This window comes from Oncorhynchus keta, chromosome 32, assembly GCF_023373465.1.
Source record: "Oncorhynchus keta strain PuntledgeMale-10-30-2019 chromosome 32, Oket_V2, whole genome shotgun sequence".
Taxonomy (NCBI): Eukaryota; Metazoa; Chordata; class Actinopteri; order Salmoniformes; family Salmonidae; genus Oncorhynchus; species Oncorhynchus keta.
In genome coordinates this window covers 6,279,167-6,303,214 of record NC_068452.1, presented here as the reverse complement: position 1 = coordinate 6,303,214, position 24,048 = coordinate 6,279,167, and the positions used below count along the sequence as shown (strand labels likewise).

The 24,048-nt window shown below is 44.4% G+C and overlaps 1 protein-coding gene across 7 annotated transcripts in view; it reads left to right on the top strand.

Moving 5' to 3' along the window:
* LOC118364938 (regulatory-associated protein of mTOR) overlaps positions 1 to 24,048 on the top strand; it is a 213,873-nt gene that overhangs the window by 76,132 nt on the left and 113,693 nt on the right. For all 7 annotated transcript variants that reach the window (XM_052490562.1, XM_052490559.1, XM_052490558.1 and 4 more), the window contains exon 7: positions 7,771 to 7,946. In XM_052490562.1, coding sequence (XP_052346522.1) covers positions 7,771 to 7,946 — 176 coding nt within the window. The remainder of the gene's footprint in view (positions 1 to 7,770; positions 7,947 to 24,048) is intronic.

Below are 24,048 nucleotides of genomic sequence, written 5' to 3'. Positions count from 1 at the left end.
CTAGAGCTGGACACCCGGCCAAACTGAGCAATCGAGGGAGAAAGGCCTTAGTCAGGGAGGTGACCCAGAAACCGATAGTCACTGACAGAGCTCCAGAGTTCCTCTGTGGAGATGGGAGAACCTTCCATAAGGACAACCATCCCTGCAGCACTCCACCAATCACGCCTTTATGACAGTGGCCAGACGGAAGCCACTCCTCGGTAAAAGGCACATGACAGCCCACTTGGAGTTTGCCAAAAGCCACCTAAAGGACTCAGACCATGAGAAACAAGATTCTCTGGTGTGATGAAACCAAGATTGAACTCTTTGGCCTGAATACCAAGCATCAAGTCTGGAGGAAACCTGGCACCACCCCTACGGTGAAGCATGATGGTGGCAACATCATGCTGTGGGGATGTTTTTCAACAGCAGGGATTAGTCAGGATTGAAGGATTTTATATTTTATTTTAAAGTACCGAGATCCTTGATGAAATTCTGCTCCAGAGCGCTCAGGACCTCATACTGAGGTGAAGGTTCACCTTCCAACAGGACAACGACCCTAAGCACACAGCCAAGACAATGCAGGAGTGGCTTCATGACAAGTCTCTGAATGTCCTTGAGTGGCCCAGCCAGAACCTAGACTTGAACCCAATCGAACATCTCTGGAGAGACCTTAAAATAGCTGTGCAGTAACACCTCCCCATCCAACCTGAAAGAGCCTGAGAGGATCTGCAGAGAAGAATGGGAGAAACTCCCCAAATACAGGTGTGCCGAGCTTTTAGCGTCATACCCAAGAAGACTTGAGGCTGTAATCACTGCCAAAGGTGCTTCAACAAAGTACAGAGTAAAAGGTCTGAATACTTATGTAAATGTCTTATTTCATTTATACATTTATACAGTTTAATCCATTTCAGAATAAGGCTGTAATGTAACAAAATATGGGAAAAGTTAAGGGGTCTGAATACTTTATGAATACACACACACACACACGCACACGCACACGCACGCACGCACACACACACACACACACACACACACACACACACACACACACACACACACACACACACACACACACACACACACACACACACACACACACACACACACACACACACACACACACACACACACACACACACACACACAGAGTTCCCCAATACACACACAACCACTCCCGCAGCGAGACCAAGGTATGCGTGTGTATAATGCGCGTTGAATTCCGAATGGCAAGCCAGCTAAACCTTTTGAATGGAAGAAGCGTTTCACAATCTCCTCTCTGATCCCAGCCTGCGAATAGGCAGCTGGAGCTAAATGAATTAATGATTAGTGTTTTGGTTTGGTCAGGATCTCCACCCCCCCCCCCCTACCATCCCTCTATCCCCTTTATTCCACTGTTTTCTTCTTACCGGTCGTGGCATCTCAAGTGAATTTACAACACACAGTTAAATTATTCATGGTGGAGATTGAACGCACTTCAGATTATATGGAATACAGCAGAAAGAGAAAGAGGGCGAGCGAGAGAAGGACCGGGAGGGATGATGAGATGCAGAGAGAGGGGGGAGAAGAGGGCGAGCAATACAAAGGGGGGATGTAGGGAAAAGAGAAGTGGGAGAGGAAGGGATGGCGAAGGACGAAAGTGTTCCAATGAAGTCAAGAGAGACTGAGAATAAGACGGACAGATTGTGAGAGGAGACTCATCCTTCACTGTGCAGTCACGCTAAGTTCAATACCTGCAACACAGCTTTTCTCCTCTCACCATCCACCCATTCAGGCTCCCTCTGCCCTGCTCCCTCAAACTCTTCTATTTACTCTACGTTTTAGAACACCTACTTATTCAAGGGTTTTTCTTTATTTACTATTTTGTAGAATAATAGTGAAGACATCCAAACTATAAAATAACACAAATGGAATCATATAGTAACCAAAAAAAGTGTTCAACAAATTAAAATATATTTTATATTTGAGATTTTTCAAATAGCCACCCTTTGCCTTGATAACAGCTTTGCACACTCTTGGCATTCTCTCAACCAGGATAGCTTTTCCAACAGTCTCGTTGGAAAGAAGGAGTTCCCACATATGCTGAGCACTTGTTGGCTGCTTTTCCTTCACTCTGTGGTCCAACTCATCCCAAACCATCTCAATTGGGTTGAGGTCGGGTGATTGTGGTGCAGCACTCATCACTCTCCTTGGTCACTCTCCTTGGTAAAATAGCCCTTACACAGCCTGGAGGTGTGTTGGGTCAACAAATGATAGTCCCACTAAGCCCAATGGGATGGCGTATCGCGTCAGAATGCTGTGGTAGCTATGCTGGTTAAGTGGGCCTTGAATTCTAAATAAATCACAGACAGTGTCACCAGCAAAGCACCCCCACACCGTCACACCTCCTCCTCCATGCTTCACGATGGGAAATACACATGCAGAGATCATCCGTTCACCCACAACGCGTCTCACAAAGACACGGAGGTTGGAACCATAAATATCTCATTTGGACTCCAGACTGAAGGACAAATGTCCACCGGTCTAATGTCCATTGCTCATGTTTCTTGGCACATGCAAGTATCTTCTTCTTATTGGTGTCCATTAGTAGTGGTTTCTTTGCAGCAATTCGACCATGGAGGCCTGATTCTCCTCTGAACAGTTGATGTTGAGACACAACACAACTGATTGGCTCAAACGCAATTAAGAAGGAAAGAAGTTCCACAAATGAACTTTTAAGAAGGCACACCTGTTAATTGAAATGCATTCCAGGTGACTACCTCATGAACCTGGTTGAGAGAATGCCAAGAGTGTGCAAAGCTGTTATCAAGGCAAAGGGTGGCTGTTTTGAAGAATCTCAAGATTATTTTTTGATTAACACTTTTTTTTCTCCGCTCACTACCTGATTCCATTTGTGTTATTTCATAATTTTGATGTCTTCATTATTATTCAACAATGTAGAAAAAGTAAAAATAAACCCTTGAATGAGTACGTGTTCTGAAACGTTTGACCGGTGGTGTATATGTCCAACTCTTACCAGGCTAAGATAGCAGGGGTCACGGCCCGATAGAGGGATGTAGAGATGGAAAGACAGAGGAGAGAGACGAGGCCCAGTGGCCCATCAATAACACTTAAAGCTGTCAGCGTGTGATAGGCGGTAGAGCGAGGGGGGCGGGCAAGGAAGGAAGAGCGAAAGAGAGGGACAGAGCGAAAGGGCAAGGGAGAGGGATAGAGTAGTGTTTGCTCCTCAGCTGTTAAAAAGTCTTGGTGTAATTGGCCACTAGGTTCTCTTTGGGTCACTATGGGCTAAAGCTCTTAGCTCCAGCCAGCTGGAACTGTTGTCAAATCAAATTGTATTTGTTGCGTACACGTGGTTTAGCTGATGTTATTGTGGGTGTAGCGAAATGCTTGTGTTCTAGCTCCAACAATGCAGTAATATCTAACAAGTAATGTCAAACAATTACACACAATACAGGCATCTAAAGGAATGGAATTAAGAATATATAAATATTTGGGCGAGCAATGTCAGAGCGGCAAAAACTAAGATACAGTAGAATAGGATAGAATACAGTATATGCATATGACAAGAGTAATGCAAAATGTGTAAATATTATTAAAGTGACCAATGATTCCTAGTATATATAGGGCAGCAGCCTCTAATTTGCTAGTGATGGCTATTTAACAGTCTGATGGCCTTGAAATGGAAGCTGTTTTTCAGTCTCTCGTTCCCAGCTTTGATGCACTTGTACTGACCTCGCCTTCTGGATGATATATTGCAATATGGGCCATGTGATTGAATGGAATTTAATGTGCCATAACGGAACTGTCTTTTGGGCCTCCCGAGTGGCGCAGTGGTCTAAGGCACTTCATCGCAGTTCTAGCTGTGCCACTAGAGATTCTGGGTTCGAGCCCAGGCTCTGTCGCAGCCGGCTGCGATGTCCTTGTCCCATCGCGCACTAGCGACTCATGTGGCGGGCCCGGCGCAGTGCACACTGACACGGTCGCCAGGTGTACAGTGACACATTGGTGCGGCTGGCTTCCGGGTTAAGCAGGCATTCGGTCAAGAAGCGGTGTGGCTTGGCTGGGTTGTGTTTCGGAGGACGCATGGCTCTCGGACCTTCGCCTCTCCCAATTCCGTGAGGAAGTCGCCGCGATGAGACAACACTATCAATTGGATACCATGAAATTGGGGTGAAAAAGGGCAAAACATTTGAAAAAATAACTGTCTTTGTCTTCAATAAAAATAAGTGACATTTTGAACAAACCTTATTCAACAACAAATATCAACTGGCGGAAAGCAAAAGGGCTCCACTTTACACCTTAGTGCACATCTCCCCCACCTGCACAGCAACAGGAAGAGAGGGATGGGGGAGTGATGGAGAACGAGAGAGAGTTGGAGGAGGGGGATGGAAGGATGAATGGCAGTTGGGAGGGAGAGAAAAGAGAGGGGGGGATAGATGAAAGAGGAATATTGAAATAGGATGAGGGCGGTAGAGGAAGGAGACAGGTGGAGAGACGGGGAGGGAGGTAGTTCCGGAAGACTATTAAAGATGCATGACGGTACCAAGGCAGGGAGTCCCTCTCCCTCCCTGTTTCTGCTACAGCATAACGCTCTGCAGCAGAGTGCACGAAGAGGGTGGCCCTAGTTCATGCACACACACACACACACACACAGGAACAGACTTGATCATTTTATTTTTTTACCGGGAAATAGGGGAGTGGTGTGGAAGGATGGGTAGGCCTCTCTCTCTCTCCTCTCTCTAACAGACTTGCAACCTTCAGTCAGGGGCTTGGTGTCTGAGTGCTCTGTTATGTGCAGTCTGCTTCCTGCTAAATATTTCAGAACTTACTGTATGGAGTCAGCAGTATGATGCTCACCGCATCATCACCTGCTGCGTGGAAATGACTGTGTGTCCGTGCTCTTTCTTTTTGGGGGGATGGCGTCTGATTGTCGCGCATTTGTCTGTTCTCAGTCAATGCACACTTCAGTGTGTGCTTGTTGTCTCCTTGCTCTGTCTGTGTGTGTGTTTCTGTGCACGTGTATACTCCCCCCCCGATTAGTTCGGTGAATTAGTGTGCGCCAATCATTTTTTATTAATTTTTTTTTACATACCCCAGTGTGATGAAAATAAAATCCTTCCATGATTGTAATGCAAATTTATGAGATTACGATATGCTAATATGTTAATATGCTAATTACCGAAAAGCAGACGGTTTAGGCAGTCATGTGGTATTTACCATGAGGTGTGTTGTTTACCCGTATCACAATATCCCAAATGATTTGTGTAACAATATTGTTCCACCATCGTTGATCCATCGCCATGCATTACAGAGGAGTTAAAACATCCGTGCTGCGTTGGTGAGCGTAACATTCCCCATTTCATCATTAAGGAGTGACGAGAAGATGTAATCGTACGAGACACTGACATGCACAGTGTTCATACGCCAACACACACACACACACACACACACACACACACACACACACACACACACACACACACACACACACACACACACACACACACACGCGTCCCTATTAATCCAGACAGGTCTGAGCGGAGCTGTAGGTTTCGTAGTGCTATTTTATGAGTGTGTATCTAAAAAGCAATGAAGACTCACGTGGACGTCACACTGAGATGTTAGCTAGCTTGCAGGTCCTACATTTAGTTTCCTTTCTCTGGAGTCTCCTCATTATAATAAGCTACAATTAGAGAGGAAGGCTCTTCTGCCCATAGCTCTGTTGCACCCTGAACTGAGATGTGTAATCATACAACACACTGAATCTCACACACACACACGCACACACACACACACACCTTACTTTTCATGCCTTTTCATGTTTTGGAGTGTTGAATTTGCACATCACCGAAGGGGGAAAATCTGGAGAAAATGCTGGTCTGTCTGTCTGGTTGCGTTTCAGTGTGTCTGTTTACCTGCTAGCCCTTAAAAAAAACATGACCAGCCTTCCATCGTCTGCACTCTGGCCTAAGAGGCGTTAATAAATCAAAAATAAGCCTAGGTTTACCAAGCCTTGCATCAGATGTTGAGGAGTTGTGAGGAGAATTGAGCTATTTTCACCTCACTTTTTCCAGATTGTGTCAGTGCAGTGTGAGTGCAGTGTGAGTGCAGTGTGAGTGCAGTGTGAGTGCAGTGTGAGTGCAGTGTGAGTGCAGTGTGAGTGCCGTGTGAGTGCCGTGTGAGTGTCGCACATTCCCTTTTCTCCCTATAGCCAAGGAGATGTGAGGACAGCCTGATCAACCGGGCATGTGTCCCTGGTCTACTGCGCTGTATGTAAGTGTTTATGGTTGACACTTTGAAGAAGACCTTTCACTTCCTTTCTGCACAGCAATTCTAGCCAGCTATAAAAACAAGTGTTTTTACCACTTTAAAGCAGTTATTTCCCTGTTCTCTCACGGATGTAATGATACTAGGAGTGGCAGGTAAATCTCAATCTCCTGTGTGCAATGAAAAGTCCCACTCTTCAGCACGCGGTACCATCCGTCTACCGTGACGCTAGCTATCATAAGGCTAGACGGACAAAGTGCTTAAAATTGTATTGCATTCTATCATATGCATCGGCTATGTCATCAGTGCAAAATCTCCAGATCCTTGCCTGAAACTCGGCCGCACGTCACGTGTTGTTGGTCATTAGAAGATTTAGGCTGAGCCAGAATTGTAGAATTATGGCAGAACTCACACATTTGAAGCTCGAAAGTACAAGCGCTTCAGTCATAAGTCTGAAGTATTTATAAGCCCGGGGAGTCCGTGGCCAAACAGCCCTGGGTGAGGAGGGGAAGGGAGCACTCCGAGGTCGTCAAATGAAAAATGGAGCTCACCTCCACAAGCTGCCTAGAGGCAGACTGACATCAAACCAGGTCTGGATGGAACTGTACACCCATACCAGGAGTAGACACACACATACGCACGCACATACACTCAGGCACAAACGTACACACACACCTGTCCATTCCACACACAAACACACATGCTCTCTCACACCTTTGTATTCATGGCATTGTACAGGCGGGTCCAGCTCCCCAGAATGATAATATCACATTATCCAGTATCTGCTCCAGAGGCTGTTTGTTCAGAATACACTATGCTATCGGACACCTCCGCCACCCTGAACTCCAAAAGCTCTCTTCCACATCTCATTACCGGGTGATAGCAGAAGTTTATAGAGGAGTGAGAGGATCCAATGTCCTAAAGGTTTTCACTCCCTCTCTCTGACCTGCACATCCCTCTGGCCTATTAGCTGTCTCTTCTCTTTTCTGCTGGTTCTCTTCTTGTTCTTTCATCTGGTCCTCTTTCTCTTGCTCGGTGTTACCATCTCTGTTTTTTTGTGGTTTTTTTTCCCTTCTCTGTTCTGTCTACTGTTATGTCTCTTTCCCTTTACCTCTCTTTTTCACTCTTTGACTTTATTTACATTTGAGTCAGTTAGCAGGGCTCCTATCCAGAGTGACTTACATTTTCGTGCATTCATCTTAAGAAAGCTAGGTGGAACAACAGGCACAGTGAGTACATCTTCCCTCAATAAAGTAGCTATCAGCAAAGTCAGAGCTGGGAGGGGAGGGGGGGGGGTCTAATGCGCGAGTTCAGTATTACATATTGTCTCTATTATGCCCGGGTGTTCTCTGTTTGTCTGGACCTTTTTTTATTAGATTTTTGAATGAGAACTCCTATTTTATTCCGACGGGGATAGCATCGCTTGTGTCCGTCTGTGCAGCTCATCTGTTTGACCTGTGTCTCTGTATTGCCTGTCCCTCTATTAGCCTAATCTCTAATCCAAGTCTTTCTGTCCTCTTCCAGGTGGCAGCCATTAACCCCAACCACCCCCTGGCCCAGATGCCTCTCCCCCCCTCCATGAAGAACTGTATCCAGCTGGCTGCCTGCGAGGCCTCAGAGCTACTGCCCATGAACCCTGACCTCCCCGCTGACCTCTTCACCTCCTGCCTCACCACGCCCATCAAGATCGCCCTGCGCTGGTAAGAGCCACAGTGGACCAGCCAAAAGATGGATCACTCCAACTTAAAACTCCTTATTCCCAGACACCCTGTCTAAGCGGCGTACTTTCCTTGTTCAATGATATTGATATTAGTATGCCAAATAAAGTATTTAGATATATTTTCCACAAGTATGGTCATTAGTAGACATCCCTGCTCTCTAAAGCATTGATGCGTCATTAGTTTTGAACATATTTGAACATAGTGTACTTCGGGGGAATATATTGGTATGGCCTTCATTTGACATACTAATGTAAGTGGATATCCTTCCATATTCTGTTGTATTTTCTGCGTCTTGTGCTGTCTCTGTGTGGTACAGCTGATTTTAGTATGTAGATCACACTGAGGGGAGTCTTGCTTACCAACCACAGGTGATTTCATCACCTCTAAAGATCCCCTGTCACTTTACCATGCGTGCCCACACACACACGGCCATCTGTATGATGTATCATTTATGTAATGATTGAGTGACGATTAGGGTCGTAGGGCACAACAATATAGTAAATAACCCAGTAAATATGGGTTGTATTTACAATAGGGTTTGTTCTTCACTTGTTGCCCTTTTCTTGTGGCAACAGGTCACATCTCGCTGCTGTGATGGCACACCGTGGTATTTAACCCAATATGTATGGGAGTTTATCAAGATTGGACTTGTTTTTGAATTCTTTGTGGGTCTGTGTAATCCGAGGGAAATATGTGTCTCAAATATGATCATACATTTGGCACAGGAAGGGGTAAGGAAGTGCAGCTCAGTTTTCACACCTCATTTTGTGGGCAGTGAGCACAAAGCCTGTCTTCTCTTGAGAGCCAGGTCTGCCTACGGGGGCCTCTCTCAATAGCAAGGCTATGAGTACTGAGACTGTACGTAGTCAAAGCTTTTCATGATGTTGGGTCAGTCAGTGGTCAAGTATTCTGCAACTGTGTGCTCTGTTCTGGGTCAAATAGCGTTCTAGTTTGCCCTTTCCAATGTGTCGTATAATCTTTTTGTTTTCTCATGATTTGGTTGGGTCTAATTGTGTTGCTGCCTGGGGCTCTGTTTGTGTTTGCGAACAGAGCCCCAGGACCAGCTTGCTTAGGGGACTCTTCTCCAGGTTCGGCTCTCTGTAGGTGATGGCTTTGTTATGGAAAGTTTGGGAATCGCTTCCTTTCAGGTGGTTGTCAAATTTCTTGATATTATGCAGTTCATTTGGCTTTGATGCCTCATGATTGAGTATTGCTCTTGTTCTAGTAGACTGTGGTTTTGCTGTGATCTGATAGGGGTGTCAGTGGGCTGACTGTGAACTCTCTGAGAGACTCTGGCTTGAGGTCAGTGATGAAGTAATCTACAGTACTACTGCCAAGGGATGATCTGTAGGTGTACCTACCGTAAGAGTCCCCTCTGACACCTACCATTGACTATGTACTGACACGACATGAGACAGCTGCAGGAGGTTTGATTTGTTTATGTTGTTTTTTTCTAGTTGTTTCTAGGGGGGCATATTTGGGAGGGAATGTCACCTCCAGGTAGGTGTTTGCCCACTGTGTGTTAAGAGTGTCAGGTTCTTGTCCGGTTCTGGTATTTATCTACCGAGGGAATTCTCTTCGATTATAATCATAGCCGTATATATCCCCCCCAAGCAGACACATCGATGGCCCTGAACAAACTTTATTTGACTCTATGTAAACTGGAAACCACATATCCTGAGGCTGCATTCATTGTAGCTGGGGATTTTAACAAGGCTAATCTGAAAACAAGACTCCCTAAATTCTATCAGCATATTGATTGTGCTACCAGGGCTGGTAAAACCCTGGATCATTGTTAATCTAACTTCCGCGACGCATATCAAGCCGCCCCCCGCCCTCCTTTCGGAAAAGCTGACCACGACTCCATTCTGTTGCTTCCAGCCGACAGACAGAAACTAAAACAAGAAGCTCCCGCGCTCAGGTCTGTTCATCGCTGGTCCGAGTGGGTGTCCGTTTTTCTGTTTTTCTGTTGCTCCTGTGTGAGATGCTGGGGCGGCGGTTGAGGGTGACGTTCTTCAGGGTCCTGGGAAAGATGAGGACTGCTGCCATTTGATTTTGAGGCACAGTCCCGGGAAATGCTTGCGTTCACCCGCTGTATGGTGGCAGGATAAACTTATTGTTCTGGTAGCAGGGTGGCAATAACCACTTGTGCGTTGGGGAAAGTGGAACATGCTTTTTCAATCACTCCCTCGAGTGCTGTGGCCACCCTTTCCTGCCTCGCTCTCAGGTCGTTTGTGCCTGTGTGTATTATGATGTGGCTGGGGACCCTAGTCGGTCCTCTGACAGCCTCTCCAGGGTACCCCGAGTGTTCGGACACCAGAGTTTAGCCACTTGGTGTTTTGGACAAAGTTTCCTCTCATCAATGCATTTCCCATTTGAGTCAATGAGGAGCGCAATCTCTGGGTTCCGTGTGTCCTCAGTGGGGTTATTCTCAGGAGAGCTATCTGGTGGGGTCTGGTACCAGGAGGGGGAGTCTGCTGTGTTGGTGGATCCTGCCTTGTCTGTCCTGCTGTGGCGTTAAGGCTGTGGTTGAGGTCTGAAGTTGGCTGTTCCATTGGCTTCTCTGGGAGGATGGCTAGCTCTCTCTCTCATGAGTGGTTGATTGTCACAACTCTTGCTTTCTCACCTCCTCCTGCAGTGCTGTGAGCTGTGCCATGTGTTCCTCGCGCCTCCTCCTCCAAGTTCTCTCACCTCAGACCGGAGTGCAGCCAGCTTTCTCGGACAGCAGTCCATCTCCACCTTCAGCCCTCTGGGTACTTTGTGTGTGATGGAGGGTTGTGCTGGCCTGTTTTGTGTGTCTGGAGAGAGTGGACTAGCTCTCTGAGCTCCACCATGTCTCTCTCAAGCTCAGTGAATGTATCCCTCTCAGTGATGGAGGAGCAGTGCAGTTGTGGGACCTGGGTGTGTTTAGTGCTGGGTGGGGGGGACTATCCTCGTCTGCAGGACAGTTTGAAGAGGTATGATCAGACTCGCTCGAGGTGGGGGAGTCGTCACCGAGAGAAATCTTCTCCTGCTGTGCTCTCACTGTGATTCTGTGGAAGTCCTTTTGGAAATGTATGACTCTGCCCTGCAACACCACTGTTCCATCTCCTACAGGTTGACAGAGGGCGTCTCAGGGTCCTCGGTTTCCACTATTCTGATTTGAACCACCCTCTGCCAATACCCTCTTAAAAGAGGGGTAGTGTGCTCTTATAGGTGTGTGCCATGCCCAGGGATGGTCTGTGTGGAAGATTAGGTTGCTTACTTTCCCATTTTTGTAGCAGTCAGCAAAACGTGTCTCTGGATTGTCCATGAGAAGCTTTTCTTTGTACTCTTTCCGTGCCTTGTCATTTTTAATATCCAAGGGGTACTGGACTGTGGTGACCTCTGCACAGAGGGAAGCCATGCAGCAGGGGGGGGAAAGAGGCCTCTGCATTTGGGTGGTGGAGGGACACTGCTGGATGAAAGCTCTTTAGGAGTGGCAACATGTACGCCAGGCCCTTTCATGTTAGATTGAATGTCTGGTATACCATACAACTTAAATTAATAGCCCAGGCGTTTATTTGCTTCCATCACTGAACACAACCAGCGCCTCCCCTCACCTAGCAGTCTCGCCCTCGTCTGATCCACCCAGCAGTCTCGCCCTCGTCTGATCCACCCAGCAGTCTCGCCCTCGTCTGATCCACCCAGCAGTCTCGCCCTCGTCTGATCCACCCAGCAGTCTCGCCCTCGTCTGATCCACAGACAAACACTGAACCTTGACATTTTGACTTCGCCATTCTCTCACTTGTTTTTGCTCTGAGTTTGGTCGTGCCATGGCTAGCGACGATGACAGATGAAAAATAATAATAAAGTTTAATGACCATGGGAATATCAGAGCTGTGTCCATGGTAACCTCATAAACAATTTAATTTAGACCCCGTGTTTATTTGCTGAAAAGGGACGGGCGGCTATTTGAGACTGGGTTTAATTGAAGCTTTACGGTGTGTATATAGACATGAATATATCATATACAGGCCTTGACGTTAACACTTGTCTGCTGGTTCGGGCAAGTAAAAAAAATGGTCATACAAGAAGAATATAAATGAGTGATTTGAGCTTTCTGCCCAACTTGTCCGAAAGATAAATTCTCATGTGAAATTGGAGTTCCTCGATCCAAAATGGCTGTCACAATGTCCGATTGATAGAATAAATTGTTATTCTGGTAAGTTGCTGTTCTTCATTTGACTCTTTAGAAATGACAAGGTCATGCCAGTTTGTGAAGCATTTCAGAGTAGACATTGTATTTGCAAAGCACTGTTTGCCAGATTCTAACATCATAAATGCTTTAGCAGGTTGTGAGCCCTTTGTAAATATCATTGACTGATGACGCTGAGATATGTTGGGTGAGGAGGACGGGCAAACTTCAAGATGTACTCAAAGGACATTTAAAAAGCAATTATTTTTTTGTCAATAACACACTGGATTTCGATATTCTATTATTACTGAAGGTCAACATATAAGACTTACGCCGGGTCCCAAATGGCACCATAGTCCCTATATAGTGGAGTACTTCAGACCAGAGACCTATGGGGGCCCTATTTTGACCTTCAGTTTAATGAGGTCTCTGTAGTGTCATTAATATGAATGACTTTAAAAACAGCCATTTCTGGACTTTGTTGGATTAACAATCAGGAATAGATTGGTCTCAGGTGGTCTCAGGTGGTGCACACATGATGTACAGACACGCGCCACTCACGGTTTTTCAATCAAAGGATGAAGTGTAGGCTAATGGCTACTAAAAATGGCAGTTTATGAGGAAACTGAGTGAAAGACTGGAGTAGCCATTTCCTCTTCTGTATCAACTATTTTCATGCTCAAAGGATCCGTTATAGTGGGATGCATTGGTGTACAATAGTACGTTTTATAGGCATGGAATTCCCAGTGTCAACATTAAACTGGTCTGGTAAAAATAAAGGTTAGTGATGAAGTAATTTAACTGTAGATAATATTTATATAGCCAAGTCTAATTGCTTCAGGATTTGATAGTCTTCGAGTAAAGGTCATCGGATTGGTCATAACAGATGTTTTCCAATTCTATAAATATCTATCATCAGCCCTTGAGGCTGCAGTGAAATCTGCCTCTCGCTCACTCTCACCCGGTCTACCCTCCATGCTGAAAGAGGCGTGCTTCTCTCCTTAGCTAATTGCATTCAGCCCGGAGTGAGAAAAGGAGTGGGGGGAAAAAAACAGACGAAGGCTCACCAAGACGCCAAGGCCTCTGCTTCCAAACCTACAGAAAAATGACACAGAGGAAAGTGAACGAAAGAGGGAAGGGGGATGAGAGGGAGAGAGCGAATGAACATAGGGAGAAGGAGAGATGCAGAGCGAGGGCTTCCTTGCTTACCAGAGCAAGAAAATCATTTCCGATTTCCCTGTTAATGGAGGTCGGAGAAGAGTGTAAAAGGGGGGATAAAAGGAAAGGTGTGAGGCAGGAAAGAAGAGAGGAAAGGCGGGAAGGGGAGAGGAAAGTAGTGGAGACGAGAGAAGCGGACAAGAAGGAAGGATGAAGAAGGTTCTGAGGAGGAAGGAAAAGGGGGGAGAAGAGAGAAGGGTTAAATAAGGAAAGGGGGGAAAGGAGGATTGTTATGCTTGATGGAGTCCGCATGCTTATCCACAGCCGCTGGAAGTAGGGGTGCTGAGGGGTGCTGCAGCACCCTTTTGATCAATGAAACAAATAAGAATAAAATGTCTGCTTTTTAAAAAACCAACTTAGAGCACTAAGCCTCATATTCCTGTATGAGCGGAGAGCGGGGGGAAACGATACTTGTCAGCAGAACGGGGAGAGAAATCTTCCCATAGCCATTTGCTCATCAGAAGGTTGGGAGCATCATATGGCCTCGTGTGACTGTAGCTGAGTAGCTGCATCTTCCTGCTGAATGTTTATAGAACACTCCTGTTCTGCTGCTCCTTCTGAGCACACTCCTCATGCCAACCCTGCCACCTGGGCATCATGTGTGTTTTCACTAAGGAAGGTCTGACATACTCACACAAGCAAGTGCACACACACACAGAGGCTGGCACACAAACGTGCACATATACACAGGCATGCACGTTTGTGTGTGCGTGCTTGAGCAGGGTTTAATGTGAAAAAAAAAACGCTTTCTCTCTACATTCAGCTGTTTATAGGTTATATTTGGTTATTATAATAAACAACAAACAGGCTCATTGTGTTCAGGACAACCCAGGGTAAAACGCTGTCTGTGTGCGGCCTGCCTGCTGCCTGCGCGCAGATCTCTCACACCTAAAAAACAAAGTACTTTAAAATGTGTTAAATAACATGACTTGCCAACACCATTTAGAAGAAAGAAAACACATCTTCCACTAGGAATCGATTCCTAAGATTCAGTATTTTTTAAATGAATAGACTGATTAGTTGCCACACTACCTGGAACGCAAACACTGTCTTTCATAGCGAGGGACAGAGAGAGAGAGAGGGGAGGGGCACAGTATAGACCGGTTGGCCACCAGGCAGACAGTCAGAACCGTGCACTAGGCCCATCTATCAGCAATCAAAAGCTGCTGTATTTCTGCAATTTCTTAGCTTGCAATGTCTTGCTCCAGTTTAAACTGTTCTGCCTTGTTATTATTCGACCATGCTGGTCATTTATGAACATTTGAACATCTTGGCCATGTTCTGTTATAATCTCCACCCGGCACAGCAAGAAGAGGACTGGCCACCCCACATAGCCTGGTTCCTCTCTAGGTTTCTTCCTAGGTTTTGGCCTTTCTAGGGAGTTTTTCCTAGCCACCGTGCTTCTACACCTGCATTGCTTGCTGTTTGGGGTTTTAGGCTGGGTTTCTGTACAGCACTTTGAGATATCAGCTGATGTACGAAGGGCTATATAAATAAATTTGATTTGATTTGCAACTTCAGTAAAGTAGAGCATATCATCAATGAATAGGCTAGGATATTCTACATGCAATAGACTGAATACTGAACACACTCTCACATCATTAGCAAAGAGAAAGAGCGGGTGAGCCAGCAATTTATTGAAAATAAATGCAGAAATAAAGTCTTGCCGTAGATTTTCAAGCTGATTTAAGTCAAATCTGTAAATAAGCCACTCAGGAAGATTCAACGTTGTCTAACACCTGTGCAGAGTTTGCCTTGCGTTTTAGGTTTTGTTCTGCTTAAAGGTCCATTTTTCTCCCAGCGTCTGTTGGAAAGCAGACAGAACCAGGTTTTCATCTAGGATTTTGCATGTGCTTATAGCTGTATTTAGTTTCTTTTTATCCTAAAAAACTCCCTAGTCCTTGCCCGATGACAAGCATACCTATGACATTATGCAGCCACCACCATGCTTGAAAATATTGAGAGTGGTACTCAGTGATGTGTTGTGTTGTTGTTGCCCCAAACGCAACATTTGTATTCAGGACGAAAAGTTAATTTCTTTGACACATGTTTTTGCAATTCTAGTGCCTTATTGCAAACAGGATGCATGTTCCAAACAGGATGCATGTTCCAAACAGGATGCATGTTCCAAACAGGATGCATGTTCCAAACAGGATGCATGTTTTGGAATATTTTGTTTCTATACAGGCTACCTCCTCTTCACTCTGTCTTTTAGTATTGTGGAGTAACTACAATGTTGTTGAACCGTCCTCAGTTTTCTTCTATCACAACCATTCAACTGTAACTGTTTTAAAGTCACCACTGGCCTCATGGTGAAATCCCTGAGCGGTTTCCTTCCTCTCCGGCAACTGAGTTAGGAAAGGACGCCTGTGTCTTTGTAGTGACTGGTTGTGTTGATACACCATCCAAAGTGCAACTAATAACTTCACCATGCTCAAAGGGATATTCAGAGTCTGCTTTTTTAAATGTTGACCCATCTACCAATAGGTGCCCTTCTATGTGAGACTTTGGAAAACCTCCCAGGACTCTATGGTTGAATCTGTATTTAAATTCCCTGCTCGACTGAGGGACCTTAGAGATAATCAAATGTATGTGTGGGGTACAGAGATTAAGTCGTCATTAAAAAAAATAATCTGTCCATGCAACTTTTTACGTGACTTATTAAGCAAATCTTTACTCCAGTGCAAAGGGGTTAAATACTTTCAAATACTTTGACATTCCAGCTCTTCATTTATTCATTTGTAAAAATGTCTAAAAACATAATTCCACTTTGGCGTTATGGGGTGTTGTGTTTAGGCCAGTGACAAAATCTTAATTTAATGCATTTTAAATTCAGGCTGTACCAACAAAAAAGTCAAGGGGCGTGAATACTTTCAGAAGGCACTGTACCTTAAAGCAGAGAGCTGCATTGATCTCCGTCGGATCCAGCAAGTCCTCCGGGTATCCCGCGTGTCTCAACAGAGAGAACTGCGGCGAGGTTTGCATTTTCCATGCTGCTAGCCGGAGCATGGGGTCAGACAGACGACTTTGGGATGAAACTTTTTTGGTTGTCCAGCAGATTATTTGGAAATGGTTGTCTTTCTCCTTCGTGTGGCTTAGTCTACTCGTTGTATTAAAAACACACATTTTTTGCATTTTTCACACACTCGTTGCGTTAACTTTAGTAGCCTGCCTCTCCTAGTTGGGCGTGAGAGTTCAAGTGCACCTACGTGTGGTCTCATTGGCGGGGAATCACATGGCAGTTACTTAAAATGAAATGAACTTAAATATGTTTAGACTGGAGTTTACTACAGGAGCAAGGAACAAGGTGCACATATGTTAGGCTATATTGTTGACCGAGTGTTGATTACCCATTTATTTGTTTGTCTGCAAATCATCCTACTAAAAGGTACACTATATACACAAAATTATGTGGACGACCACTTTTAAATTTGGGTGTATAAAATCGAGCACACAGCCATGCCAATCTCCAGTCAGTTTGTCAAATTTCTGCCCCTGGTTAACGTCAAGTGCTGTTATTGTGAAGTGGAAACGTCTAGGAGCAACAACAGTTGTAGGCCACACAAGCTTCCAGAATGACACCATCGAGTGCTGAACCGTGTAAAAATCCGTCCTCGGTTGGACACTCACTACTGAGTTCCAAACTGCCTCTACCTTGGAGTACCTTAGAATACTTTGGAACTTCCTCAGACTGCCGAGAAAACCCTGGGCTAAAATGCACTGCCGTTTTGAATGCATCTCCGCATTTTATCAATTCTATTGCTGTTGCCACCAACCGATCGACTAGTCGATCTTCAAGGAATTCCTAGTCGATCACAAAACATTTCTGTAGAAAAGCCAACGATTAACCCTTGCCACAGAGTTTCGAAACCCGGAGGCGCAACATTGTGAGACTTCCGGGGAACGCTCGCCAAACAGACCAAGTAGGGTAAGTCAACGATTCTTCGTGATGTTCATTTTCTATATCTCTAAAGGCACAATCTAGATTCGAGCCGATGTCTTACGTCGTTGAACATGTTATTTCTACAACCCTGTGAAGGTGACAAACGGACAGGTTTCCGTTTTCGTCAAAAACAACTTCAAATCGAAGGAGTGCTTTTGATTTGACAGCCTGCCCGTGCGCAGTTCAGCACATGACGACCGTTAGACCCGACGAGGTGTTTCTGTGCTTCCCTAGCCAACGTCACCATGGCATTGGAGAAGCAGTTCCCTCTAAATGCATTTGATTGATTGAACATGCGAGTTTACTTCCCCACTGTGAAGTCACCACAGAGAAGAACAACAGCTACATTTACATTATACTGTGTGTTACACCCTCCCATGTTTCCTCCTTCCCCCCTCCCATGTTTCCTCCTTCCCCCTCCCATGTTTCCTCCTTCCCCCCTCCCATGTTTCCTCCTTCCCCCCTCTCATGTTTCCTCCTTCCCCCCTCACATGTTTCCTCCTTCCCCCCTCTCATGTTTCCTCCTTCCCCCCTCCCATGTTTCCTCCTTCCCCCCTCCCATGTTTCCTCCTTCCCCCCTCCCATGTTTCCTCCTTCCCCCCTCCCATGTTTCCTCCTTCCCCCCTCCCATGTTTCCTCCTTCCCCCCCCTGTTGACTAAGGAGATGTGAGGACAGAGCGAATGAGTAGTTCGTTAACTGACGCATTTTCAGTCAGAATTGATCAGTGTGGTGCCTCTTTGAAGGTGTACTGTCACTCACAACATCCTAGATAATGAAAAGAAGCGACTTGAGTTGACAGGAAAGGCTTAGTTTTCAGGAGGGAAGCGAAGGTCACGCTCGTGCATGCACAAAAGCGTGCACACACACACACACGCGTGTACTTTTCTTTTTCTGTTATGTGTGTTTGCATGAGTGTGAGAACTTAGCTTCCTTAGCGAAAACACACACCATCCCCAGATGGTATGAGATTGAGGCAGTCACCTGTCAAGGAGTTGGCAGCAGAACAGAAGTATTGTTTAAAGATTCAACAGGAAGATGGTGCTTTTCAGCTCCTCACAGTCACGAGGGCACGACTGGCTCCTAACCATCCGATAAGCATGTTGAGTCCCTCAAGAATCCCCCCCTTCTTTCCAACCTCCTCAGATCTTTCTCACCCATCTTTCCTATTCCTTCCTCATTTCTCCACTCCTTCCTCCTTTCCTCTCTCCTTCCCCCCTTTCCTCCCTCATACCTTTCCCTTTCTTTTTATCCCCTCTTGTTCCATCCTTTCCTGTTTTCTCACCATCTCTGCTCTTCTCCTTTCCCCCTCCATTACCATAGCCACTCTCTATCTGAACATCGGGGAAATCCCTTGAAGCCAGTGCTCTATCAGTAATGATTTTCTGCTCTGGTGAGCAAGGAATCTCTCTCCCTCTCTATATTCTCACTAACTATCTCATCCCCATCTTTCATTCTCTTCCCTTTGTACGTTTTATGCAGGTTTGGAAGCCGAGGTAAGCCTGTCTTAGTGAGCTTTCTCGTCTGTTTTTCTCACTGCGGCGCTGAATGCAATTAGCTAAGGAGAGAAGCAGCACATGCCTCTTTCAGCATGGAAGGGAGAGAGGTAGATCTACAGAAATAGAGAGGCAGATTTCACTGCAGTCTCGAGACAGGGCTGATAATGGATATTTCTGGTATTGGAAATCATTCTTTGTTATGACCCATCCAATAGCTTTACTCAAAGACTATCAAATCCTTAAGCAATTTGGTACTTGGCTATATAAATATTATCTACATGTTTTATTTTACCAGGTAAGTTGTGGCCAAGTGAGCTAATTGGGAACAACGGATTTAGGTGGCCATGATAATATATGTTGGGTTTGAAATTTAGCCAAGACCCAATATACTTGCAACAAATACCAAGAGCTGTATGGTGATGACTGAGACCTCCGTTTGTCACAACCAAAGAGTAATGCTACTTTTTTGGTATGCCATGCCTATTAATGTCCTTCCCCAGTGGTATTATTGTACGCCAATGCATCCCACTATAATGGATCCTGAGAGCATGAAAAGATAGTTGACAAAGAAAAGGAAATGATTTCTCCAGTCTTTCACTTTTTATCAGAAACTGCCATTGCAAATCAAATCAAGGTTTATTTTGTCACGTGCGCCGAATACAACAGTGAAATGCTTACTTACAGGCTCTAACCAACAGTACAAAAAATGTATTAGGTGAACAATAGGTAAGTAAAGTAATAAAAACAACAGTAAAAAAGACAGTGAAAAATAACAGCAGCAAGGTACCCATTAGCCTATACGCCATCCTTAGGAAAAAAACATATACGAGCGACAAATGCCTGTCTGCATGTGTCTGCATGTGTCTGCATGTGTCTGCATGTGTCTGCATGTGTCTGCATGTGTCTGCATGTGTCTGCATGTGTCTGCATGTGTGAGACCTTTCCCAAGTTCTTGCCAATACTTGTCAATTTGTACTAGAAATGCTAAGACGCATACCGTGAACTTCAATGAATATCCTGGCCGTTTGTTTGCTTAAAACACTGAACAAGACAGGCGCTTTTTAGAGAGATTATTATTTTTGTGCAAGGAGTCTATTTCCTTAATGCACACAGCTTTTGCTCATTTGCATAGTTGTTTAATTCCAGCATTTACTTCCAACAATTTAATCAATTTCAACATTTCCTGCATAATGCATTTTCATTTACACATGGTCACATTTCTTATGCCTCTAAAATAAAACATTTAAATAAACTTTTCCTTGACAGAAGACTTATATTTTTTTGCCGTTCTTACCTTCTCCACTAGAGGGCATGTCAGAGCAATTTCCTATTCCCAAAATGTCTAAAACTATTTTTGCTTTGTCATAATGGGATAGTGTGTAGATTTTTATTATTTTCCCCTGATCAATTTAATACATTTTAAAATAAGGCTGTAATGTAACCAAATGTGGAAAAAGTCAAGGGGTCTGAATACTTTCTGAATGCACTGTTTAATGGAAGAAGTCCCCCGAGAGGACCTGTGTTCTGAAAGATGAGACGTTGAGGACGATAATAAATACAGTTTTGATGTCATTAGGGGTGTGATCTTTTAAATATTAAAACCTTTAAACGAAATTGGGATCCTTATATATAATTTTAAACATCCTCTCTGTCAACTGTGTTTATTTTCAGCAAACTTAATGTGTAAATATTTGTATGAACATAAGATTCAACAACTGAGAAATAAACTGAACAATTTCCACAGACATGCGACTAACATAAATTGAATGAGTCCCTGAACAAGGGGGGGTCAAAATCAAATCAAACAGTCAGTATCTGGTGTGGCCACCAGCTGCATTAAGTACTGCAGTGCATCTCTGCTCATGGACTGCACCAGATTTGCCAGTTCTTGCTGTGAGATGTTACCCCACTCTTTCACCAAGGCACCTGCAAATTCAGACATTTCTGGGGGGATTGGCCCTAGACCCCACCCTCTGACGCAACAGATCACAGACCTGCTCAATGGAATTGAGATCCGTGCTCTTCGCTGGCCATGGCAGAACACTGACATTCCTGTCTTGCAGGAAATCACACACAGAACGGCAGTATGGCTGATGGCATTGTCATGCTGGAGGGTCATGTCAGGATGAGCCTGCAGGAAGCGTACCACATGAGGGAGGAGGAGGATGTCTTTCCTGTAATGCACAGTGTTGAGATTACCTGCAATGACAACAAGCTCAGTCCGATGATGCTGTGACACACAGCCCCAGACCATGACGGACCCTCCACCTTCAAATCGACCCCGCTTCCAGAGTAAAGGTCTCGGTGTAACGCTCATTCCTTCGACGATGAATGCTAATCCAACCATCACCCCTGGTGAGACAAAACCGTGACTCGTCAGTGAAGAGCACTTTTTGCCAGTCCTGTCTGGTCCAGCGACGGTGGGTTTGTGCCCATAGGCGACGTTGTTGCCGGTGATGTCTGCCTTACAGCAGGCCTACACGCCCTCAGTTCAGCCTCTCTCAGCCTATTGCAGACAGTCTGATAACTAATGGAGGGATTGTGTGTTCCTGATGTAACTCGGGCAGTTGTTGTTGCCATCCTGTGCCTGTCCCGCAGGTGTGATGTTCGGATGTACCGATCCTGTGCTGGTGCTGTTACACGTGGTCTGCCACTGCGAGGATGATCAGCTTTCCATCTTGTCTCCCTGTATCGCTGTCTTAGGTGTTTCACAGTACGGACATCGGGATTCATTGCCCTGGCCACATCTGCAGTCCTCATGCCTCCTTGCAGCATGCCTAAGGCACGTTGACGCAGATGAGCAGGGACCCTGGGCATCTTTCTTTTGGTGTTTTTCAGAGTCAGTAGAAAGGCCTGTTTAGTGTACTAAGTTTTTATAACTGTGACCTTAATTGCCTACCTTCTGTAAGCTGTTAGTGTGTTAACGACCGTTCCACAGGTGCATATTCATTAAATGTTTACGGTTCATTGAACAAGCATGGAAAACCGTGTTCAAACCCTTTACAATGAAGATCTGTGAAGTTATTTAGATTTTTACAAATTATCTTTGAAAAGACTGGGTCCTGAAAAAGTCTTTTTTTTTTTTTTGCTGAGTTTATATGGGTCAAAGACTTATGTTTTTCAAAGTAGCAAAAATATAAAACAACAATTACAATTCCCTTCAAGGCTTTTTTATGTTCATTGGAATGTCACCTATGCAATTATATTAGTTATATTCAATAATAAAGACAATTCATTTTTATTGTGATTCATATGAATGTACCCTAGTAAAATGTCATTCAGCATAACACTAATTATTAAGTATTTTTCATAATCACAAGGTTATATATCCATACATAGACTGGCAGAAATATAACTACCCAGAAAAAAGTACATTATTTTATTTTTAATACCACATTTTATGCGTCACGGGTATCAAAACGTCCTGCCTTACACTCGGAAAAAAATCTAAAATGTAGGAAAATATATTTCACTTCATCCTTATGAGATTTGTTTTTGTCTCTCTGAGTCAACAAAAAAAGGTATTGTATTTTAATATAAAATACTGGTGTTATACTGTATGACAATATTTTGTTATCCTTAATGACACATCACTACGGCCCACAAATTTTGATTAAATGTGATTCATTTAGCAATAACAGTAATGATCCTATTATTAGTAGCAGCAATAGTATTTTCCTTTGAGCAATTTAAGGTATAAAACTGTGTGAAAAACAGATTAAGATGTTTCAAATGTGTAGGCTAGCTGAACTTATATCTTCCATACTAGAGAGAGAGCGAAATTACCCATATGCCACACTTAAAGAACATGGGGTTTTACAATGCAGCATATGTTAACTGACACATGAGGTACAATTTAATTAACGTAGGATTAAATCAGCATTGAACATTTCCAACAAAGCATTTGATTAAAAAAACATTCCATAAACATTGTGCAAAACAGTGTTGCTTGAAGTCATCACAAAACACCTGGATATCTTTCTCAAAGTAATTCATGACATCACATCATTTTTACTTTTGCAGGCGCTTGCAACGCGTTGATACCGTTTTCACTTTTTCTGGAGTGGAGGAAGCAAGTGGTTGCTCCAGTGTTTGAGATTGAGGCTCAAGGGATTGTTCGAGTTCTGCAGTCAATGACTCAGGTGGTTGCTCCAGCTCTGGAGGTGCAGGTTCATGTTGTACTTGCACAGTTGATACTGTCGTGAAGTTCATCACCACATTCATTTATTCAGATTTTTTTTCACAGCGGTGCCTCTGATTTAATCAACTTTTCCCCCAATATTTTTCAGCATCAGATTGTGTCATTGTATGGATCGGTGGATGATCAGGAGTGACATGCTTCTTCTCTGATAGCTAAAAAATGAACATTTAATAGTTTTGACACGGGCACAGAATAGGATCCACATCCATTAAACGTTATTAGTAGTCTATTAATAGTAGGCTATACAATGACACTTAATCAAAGTCTAAAAGTTAAATCAACTCCCTCTCCATTTCTCTCTGACATGTTTTGTTACTATTTCAAATCAATTCAAATCAAATGTTATTATTCACAGGTGCCAAATACAACAGGTGTACAGTGAAACGCTTACTTACGAGCCCCTAACCAACAATGCAGTATAAATAAAAAAAAAAAACCAAATAGGAATAAGAGAAATGTAAAAAGTAATTAAAGAGCAACAGTAAAAAATAACAATATATATGCCGGTACAGAGTCAATGTGCGGGGGGGAATTGGTTAGTTGAGGTAGTGTGTACAGTTAATTAAAGTGACTTTGCATAGATGACAGTGGAGGGGAGGGGGCAATGCAAATAGTCTGGGTAGCCGTTTGACTCGGTGTTCAGGAGTCTTATGGCTTGGGGGTAGAAGCTGTTTAGAAACCTCTTGGACCTAAACTTGGCGCTCTGGTACCGCTTGCCGTGCTATAGCAGAGAGAACAGTCTATAAATAGGGTGGCTGGAGTCTTTGACCATTTTTAGGGACTTCCTCTGACACCGCCTGGTGTAGAAGTCCTGGATAGCAGGAAGCTTGGCCCCAGTGGTGCACTGGGTCGTACGCACTACCCTCTGTAGTGCCTTGCGGTCGGAGGCCTAGCAGTTGGTGTGCTTGGACCATGTTAGTTTGTTGATGTGAACGCCAAGGAACTTGATTCTCTCAAGCTGCTCCACTGCAGCTCCGTCGACGAGAATGGGAGCGTGCTCGGTCCTACTTTTCCTGTTGTCCACAATCGTCTCTTTTTGTCTTGATCATGTTGAGGGAGAGGTTGT